Source organism: Candoia aspera, chromosome 1 (genome assembly GCF_035149785.1).
Source record: "Candoia aspera isolate rCanAsp1 chromosome 1, rCanAsp1.hap2, whole genome shotgun sequence".
In the NCBI taxonomy this organism is placed as follows: domain Eukaryota; kingdom Metazoa; phylum Chordata; class Lepidosauria; order Squamata; family Boidae; genus Candoia; species Candoia aspera.
Window position 1 is genome coordinate 329,410,158 of NC_086153.1, and position 7,987 is coordinate 329,418,144.

General features: G+C 40.0%; 1 protein-coding gene across 1 annotated transcript; it reads right to left on the bottom strand.

Moving 5' to 3' along the window:
* Positions 1 to 381: 381 nt before the first annotated feature.
* Positions 382 to 7,985, bottom strand: ZNF511 (zinc finger protein 511). Its single transcript, XM_063290602.1, has 6 exons — positions 7,881 to 7,985; positions 7,689 to 7,762; positions 7,116 to 7,317; positions 6,542 to 6,666; positions 5,861 to 6,049; positions 382 to 4,835 (listed from the first exon to the last, which is right to left on the bottom strand). The coding sequence occupies exons 1-6, from the start codon at positions 7,956 to 7,958 to the stop codon at positions 4,766 to 4,768; spliced, it is 738 nt and encodes a 245-aa protein (XP_063146672.1). The 5' UTR covers positions 7,959 to 7,985; the 3' UTR covers positions 382 to 4,765.
* Between the last annotated feature and the right edge of the window lie 2 nt (positions 7,986 to 7,987).

The window sequence follows — 7,987 nt, forward strand, 5'->3', positions numbered from 1 at the left end:
ACCTTCAGGGTGCTTAGAAATTGCATTATTTATGGGCAAAGCACTATTTCTTCTGCAAAGCAGAAAGCAACAGGAAACCTTGCTGCTCCTTTTGCCATATTCCCGTTCTCCAGATCTGTTAATTTGCTCTAGGCATGTTTTTCTCTTTGTTCACTTGTAAGCATTCTTACAAGTTATTTCATTGTGTGCACATGCTTGTAATCTCCAGGTACCCCATTGCCTTGAAGCTGGGTCTTATTGAAGATGGACACCTCCTCAGCCATTTCACCTTAAGGCGCAAGAAAAAGCTGTTTGCATTGATTCATCTATACAGAAATTTAGTCTCTTCCTTAATGTAGGAGAGAAAAAGCAGAGAAATATAATTTGTGATATTACCAAAAGTTACATGTTTTACAGTATTATGGTTTAGCTTGTTTATTTCTCAAAGTTATTGGTGGCTTACAAAAAGGAATAAAACACAGAATGTCTAATACAGAAACAAAATACCCAAAACCCATAGTTTTGAATTCTTAAAATCCTTACATTTAAAGATTCTGGGCTCCTGACGCTCATTTAGAACAAACTGTCTCCTTGGTAGGAAATATGTAGAGCAGATAAAATCATATTGTTCTGTAGCATTTGTGAACCATGAATACCTCATGAAATGATGCTCAACCTAATTTAGATGGGATCCATTTTAGATGGAACACCGCCATTAGAGACTAAAGGGTTTCTGTAATAGAAAATGCTTTCTTCTTGGCTCCATCTGGTTCACAATCTGCTCAGACACTATCTAGTCACTATAACGTTCTTGCCACCTCCTGCCTGGAATACTGGAATATGAGACTGCCCACGAAAGCCATTTTAATTAGCTCAGCTGAAGATTCTGGTGGTTACAGTATTTCTGAAGAAGAGTAAGCAACACTTGACAGAGAGAAGGCCACAACACAGCCTCCCAACTTTTTGAAGGCCATTTGGTGAGGTACTCTGTCACCAGAAGAATTATGAATCAACTGACATTTTTAACCTGTTTTGGGCCCTGGAGGTGGATTACGGGTGGGGATAAGGAGCACCTTTAAACTTCTCACAAGCCTTCAAACAAGTTGAAACACTGCCAAAATTCAGCAGCACAATTTCATCATGCTGCACCACATACAGCCCATGGGCTGCCCACTCCTGCTTATGATGACTGAAATAAACTTAAACTCAAAAAGCTCAAGCAGCATCTCTTCACATGTCAGCTGCCAGTTCCTTCTCTATCCCTCTCTCATTTAAAAAAAAAAAAAAGAGATTAGGGAGAGTGCTTCCTCAGTAGTGCCGTGTTGGTTTGAAATGACCTAACCAAAAAGGTTCCCCACATTCCAATGGCAGACAAAAACTTAATTTAACACATTCATCCTTCCTAACCTAGTACCTTTCAGGCATGTAGCTCCTATGATCTCCTGACAAGGAAATCTGGCCTATCAATCCAATGCCAGGCAAAAATATTATTTACAGAAATACTTGTAACGAATTTAAGCAAATTTTAGACCATATTAAAATTTCTACTTTTTTTGTATTTTAGAATAGTTGGAGTTTGGAATTATCTCCAGGTACCCTAAAATTGTTTGTGCCTGCTTCTGGGATGAAACAAATTATCTTAAGAATAGCCTCCAACTTGTTGCTTTCTCTGTTCCTACAAGACAAAATATTAAGGGATACAAACCTTTTAAAGAGTCTCAATACACCTGGACTTTGAGCAGGTCAACAAGCATAACATAATCTAGCAGACATGTCTTTTGATATTTAAATGTCTTTGGACAAAATCCACCTCCAAAAATTCCTGAGTAAATTAAGCGGTCAAGAGATAAGGGTACATCCCACCTCTGATTGATCAGTACTAAATTATCAAAAAGAAAACAAAGTGAGCAGTTCTCATAACACAATGATTTAAATAGCAGACCCTCTCCAGGTACCCTCTCCAACAATCTGTAATGCGACTGGTGATTTAACTTGTCCACAATTTTAGTTTCAAGTGTGGCCCAGTTTGAAGAGAACACCAAAGAGTTCAAGGTGGCAAAACAAAATGACTACAAAAAGCTCAAAATCCCATCTCAAATTGTGACCCTTTTTAATAAATATTCAGTCCAGTAATACTAGATGTATATAATTCCTAAGGCTGCATTTTCAGGAAAATATTGTAAGTTGAAAGAGGTGCATGAAATAGCAGCTAGCAATACAGTCAAGGAAGTGGTGTACCTCCTTGTAAGGAAAGGCTACAAAGCTCAGGGCTACTTTGTTTGGCATAAAAATAAAAGGGAAAAATTATAGAAATGTATGGGGTGTAGAAAGTCATCCAAGAGAGGCTTTTTCTCCCTTTCCCACAATACTAAAATCTCAGATCTCAATGAAATTGAATGGTGGAAAGCTCAGCTCACAACTGCACTTCGTTAAACTATAGATTATGCTTTCTTCAAAAAGTTGTAACAGCCAGCAACTTACAAAGTTTTCAGGAATCAGACTCAGATAAAACCAGCAACGGCTATTGGTTATAGAGGCTAAACACCAGTGATTCTCAACCTTAGCAACTTTAAGATATGTGGACTTCAACTCCCAGAATTCCCCAGCCAACATGGCTGGTTGAGCATCACGCTCAAAATATTAGTTACTAGTGAAGCATAGTGGGGAAAAACTACTGCATTCATACCTTACAGAGTATATTCATAAGTTTTATTCTGATTTAACATTAGAACATGATAATGTGATTCATCCTTATATTTCCTAGCTTGTGTTAGCCTCTAACCTTAATGGGATCCACTGCTGTTAAGGGGTCATTTCACTGTTTCCTTGTACTTTAGGCAAGGACCAGAGACAATGAGGCTGGGCTACAGGGAAGGAATAATTTTTATGCTCTTTTGATTCTCTGTTGAGTGGTTTCTTCTTTGTTATTTTAACCTCTTCCTATAAGCCTTCTTTTTCTGTAGCAAGTACAGTATAAACCACAGAATCTTCTTCATCCTTACCATTGCTGTCCTGCTGCAATGCCAACACTGTTTTTCAAAATCAAACAAGTGGAGTGATGTTTTATTTATTTATGCTTATGTGGCATTTGTGTTAAAATCAGTTTCACTCGTGCAAGATGTCTCAGCTTTGATTTTGCCTGGTCTGAGAACAGAAACAGTATCAGTTACTGAAGCACTACAACACAGAAAATTTATTGCCCTTCAACTTCAACATGAAGCCTCTAGAAGTTATTCTCCAGCACAGACTTAGATATCATCAGTATGCTGATACTCAGCTATACACTCATGCATTTGTTCATTCATCCATCTGTTCATTTGTTCTATCACATTTATATCCTGTCACAATCACAAGCCAACTCTTGGCAGCTCACGACAAATAATAAACAACAATAGAAATCAAAATTACAAAAACTTACAATGAAAAATACAAAAATCCCAGATGCCCTCTGGAAGAGCTGTATTCCCAGCTGCTTCCATAAGGCAACCAGAGTTGGAGCCAAACACACTTCCCATGCAAGGCCATTCAATCCAGGGCCACATGGGAAACATGGTTGAGGCACTATCCCTGGGCCTGGAGGCTACAAAGGGCTGGATGGGGAGAAACAGACTCAGTCTTAATCCCACCAAGAGTGAGTGAGTGAGTAGGTTTGGAAGCGAAGTCCACTGATAATCCCTCTTTAGTTCAAAGATGGGGTTGCTCTACCCCAGATGGAACTGGCTTGTAATCTGGAGGTGCTCTTGGATTCTACTTTGCACAATTCTATCTTGTACAGCAGTCACAACTAGCCTGGATCAACAGACCCACTCACAGCTGCTCATGCCTGGGACATGTGGACTAACTCCCAGAATTCTGGGAATTGAAGTCCACACCTCTTAAAGTTGCTGAGGTTGAGAAATGCAGGTATAACCCTTTATCACTATAGTTCCAGATTTCTGGAGTCTGTTTCCTGTTCTGGCCTATCTCAAAGAGCAGACAGTTACCCTTGAGGCATTAATAGTTTGAAAAGTTGTTACTGGTTTTTGGATTAAGTTATTTTTTTGTTTTCTATTCCATTCCATTCATTTTATTTTTATTTGTAAGCCATTCAGACCCTTCTTGGAATTGAGTGGCATATATATTGCAGAGATAGGCAGACAAACGTTTCTTGTACTTATCAGCTGATGGTTGCTTTGAAGGGTTTCTGAAGTATATTAGCGACTGTAGCAGTCATATCTAAAAAGACACAACCTTACAGCAGCACAATCAGAAGTTATTCTCAAAAGTTATGCAAATTAACTACTTAGAAGCAGTTCAAGTAAGCTTATGCCCATTCAAGCAGGAATAGAATTAAATCTGATCCCAACAGATTGCCTGGTAGCTATAAACTACTCCCTATGCACCTATACTTGCCTAAGCCATTCTTATCTGGTATTTAGCAACATGATGGCCTACTTTACAAGGTTCTTGTAAAGGTAAAGATCAGGAAAACTGTACTATACCATAGATGCTGTTTTATTTTTATAACAGTTCCTGGAAAAAAAAACTGATCACTTTCATTCCACACCCTATATTGGAAGCCTGGGCTATTTCTGACACTTTAAATGGGGCTGGACTACAACAACCAGGTTACGGCAGTACTTGGCAGCTCCTAGCTGGAATACATCCATTGGGAAGGGCGGGAATCAGTTCCAATACTTAGACTAGCTTTGCCTCTGTTCATTTCTCTGACTTCTGAACGAAGCCAGAGCTCTGCTCCAATTTTAATGCACTTTTCTGCCAGTGAAATTCCTCTTGGCCGTCATATTCAGCTTTTCTTTTTTCTGCCTTTGAAGACACGGGTAGCTCCCTGCCCAAAACAAATAGCAGGCGGGATTCTGAAAGACAAAAAGATTGCATCCTGGCTTGGTTACAGTAGTATGATAAACAAATGAATATAGGCTGACAAGTCCTGCTACAGTTTCTTAGATTTCCAAACTATCTGAACTTAGAAGACAATTATTAGTTTTGCAGTAAGCAGACCCAAAGTGGGCAAAGGTGCTCCAGAACATGCATGAGTACCTTCACTATACCTGCCAGCAGCTCCTTAAAGGAGCCACAACTTTTCCAGATTGCAGGATTTTTTTCCCCTTTGTTCAGCAATTAGCTCAAAGAAAGAATCAGTTCTTTCATCAAACTGTCTGTGATCAGTTCTTTCATCAAACTGTCTGTGAGATTGGTCCTCTGATTGGTAAAAAATAAAAATAGTGAGTCTTCAAGGAAATATATCCAAGCATTCTAACTGTTAAATTATGCCAATTAAATCCAGATTGGCTGGCTATCTGATTTTTGCTAGTTTCTGAACCAGAATTCTACCAATCGTTAACAGAGTTGAATAGCAATTTCATACAAACAAAAATCTGTAACTAATATCTCAGAAGCTGAACAATTCTTCGCTTTGTTCTGGCACTCAGAGATCTTAACATTAAATGAACAGACATACATAATGCCATTCTTTAAAAATACAATAGCTGCAGTGCAGACCAACAATTCCGAAATAAAAAAAATGTGAGCAGTGCTGCGAATATTCATAGGACAGATGGTAGGCAGATCTGCTACAAGGATGTAGGATTTTAAATCAAATAATGAAAGTGAATTATCAACTGATTCGTGCTTTTGTTAATTTTGACAGTTCCAGTGAAAGATGAGATTGGACAGGAATTCCAGTAAACTGACATCAGTTTGCTGAAAAATACACATTAGGCCAAATAGTCACAATAAATACTACCTTATCTCCACCAGTGAACTAAAATATTCAAATTCTGTATTGATTGAAACAAACATAGGTGTTTCTGTGCAAAATCAGGTGGATGCTTACACCAAAAGGTGATTCTAAATCACCTAAAAAAGCAAAGCCACCAACCTGGATCTGTAGAGCCACTTTTCAGATGCTGGAACATCCACAGTACGCTCTGTCACAGACTTAAAGCCACTTTCCATTATACTCTCACTTGGACCTATTTCCATGGCATCAACAGGTGATTGTTCTGAGTCTTCCGCAGTCATATCCATTGATGCACTTTCTTCTGATGGAGGCCTCATTTTCTCTTTCCTATTGCAGAAGTATAGCTCAGAGTCAAAATACTGAAAAATAGTTGGCAAGAATACTGTAAAAAGGTTTTAAAATCCATGCCAGTCCTCAGTGATGTTCTTTTTTCCTTTTAAGCAGCCAGACCAAAGACATTATTGTGAGTGACTTAGCTTGGACTTCGAGCAGGGAAACCTAGATTCGAATCTGTATTCAGTCACAGAGCTCATTCAATTAACTATGGTTCAGTCACTCTTAGCCCAACTTACCTACTCAAGTTGATGCAGAATTAAAGGGTATGTGTGTGTGTGTATGTGTGCAAGAACTATAAACACTGCCTGGAGCTTCTTGGAAGAAGAAAAAGAATTCATAGTGATCACACCAATAACAATAACTAGGAATTGCTCTTCTTTTAGGTTTTCTGTAAGTCCACAGACCAAAACCTTTCTAGAGAACAGTGAGCAACTCATTTCAAATGTACATTCTGCTGTACATTTTAGGCATTTACACATTTACCTTTGTGCTTTCAGGGATTTATCGAAGCGAAAATCAGATGGATACCGATGAACTGTGATTAAGTGATCCTTGCGGTCTTTGCTGCTCTTGAATTTCTCTGGACAGCTCTCTACCAAACACTGGTACTGGAAAGAGGCACAAAAAACAGCAAGGAGGCTGATCAGCATTCTGCGTTTTGCTCTTGAAGTTACTAGTCTACTGGTAGGGAATGTACTAGCAGAAGACCTTAAGTTCAATCTTCCAACCCAAGTAACAAGTTTGGGAATGACCTTAGTGTCAGCAGAGACCAACAATACTTCATGAATCCATGAAGTGGACTACGTATAAGGTAGTTTTACTGTTTTCAATGCACAAGAAAGAAATGAACTACAAGCAGAGCACTGCTTACATTCCTAAGCTTTTCCATAACAACTGGATCAAGGCTGCATGTCTTCTGTATGAGGTATTGTTTGTGGCTATGATGGTAACATTCTTGATGACAAAAACACGGGCTGCAGCTGTTAATGTAATTAGATTTACATTTGTACTGAAGCTACTGAACGGCAGGGAACCTATAGGTCTCTTGGCCGCTTACCATACTCTGCTTCTCTGCCATTATCTGGAAGAGGGAATCATGCCACTCCAGAATGTGAACATCTAGCAAATGTGTTGAAGGGAAGGCTCGTTTGCAAGAAGAACACACATTCCTGTGAAGCATGTTGTAATGATGCTCGTAGTTCTCCAAGGTGTTGAAAACCTGGCTGCACCCACCAATTTGGCAAGAAAATTCAGAGGTTCTGAAAGAAACGAATAGAACAGAAAACGAGTCTCTACCAAACTGTGGCATTCTAGAAATGTGCTTATTTATTTAGTGCGTTTTTCTTTACATTCCTTGCAGTGGTTGAAAGTTGCTTTGGAAGGCTTATTCTTAAAGGGACAATGTAAACAATAGTAAATAGAGCAGAATCATTCCCCATCATCGTGGCTGTACACTAAAACGAAGCGGGGGGAGGGATTCAATGTGACTCTCCCTTATTGACTGAGCTTGTTTCTGCTGAACATTTTATAATGCAGGAACAAGAGCGAGCGACGAGCCTCTCAGTCAGAGAGAAGGAAGGAAGGAGGGGAGGACCGTGTGGTTCCTTCGGACACCTTTCCCGGGGTTTACCGGGGCCTTTCAGTATCCTTCGTGACGTTCTCCAGGAGACCTTGGAGGTACATATGCCGGTGGACATCGCCGTCCTGGAGAGGAAGAGAACAGGGTTACAGCCATCGCTTCAGACGCAAGGAAGAAATGCGGCGGGCCGCTTCTGAGGCAAGCCAACCCCGGCTGTGAAGGCAGAGCAAAGAGGCTCCCTACCTCGAAGAAGGGATGGTCTGCGGAGTAGCGGACCAGCGTGGGCCGGAAACGGAAAGGACCTCTCTCCTCCCCGGCCATTCTGCCCGGCAGCCGTTTCTCAGCCTGAA

Bases quoted from the DNA above. Each gene is read 5' to 3' on its own strand.
- ZNF511 (XM_063290602.1), bottom strand. From the start codon at position 7,958: ATGGCCGGGGAGGAGAGAGGTCCTTTCCGTTTCCGGCCCACGCTGGTC. The intron at 7,318-7,688 runs GTAAACCCCGGG...CGTTTCTTTCAG, and splicing joins AAGGATACTGAAAGGCCCCG to AACCTCTGAATTTTCTTGCC. The intron at 4,836-5,860 runs GTTGGTGGCTTT...TTTGTCTTTCAG, and splicing joins AAGTGGCTCTACAGATCCAG to AATCCCGCCTGCTATTTGTT.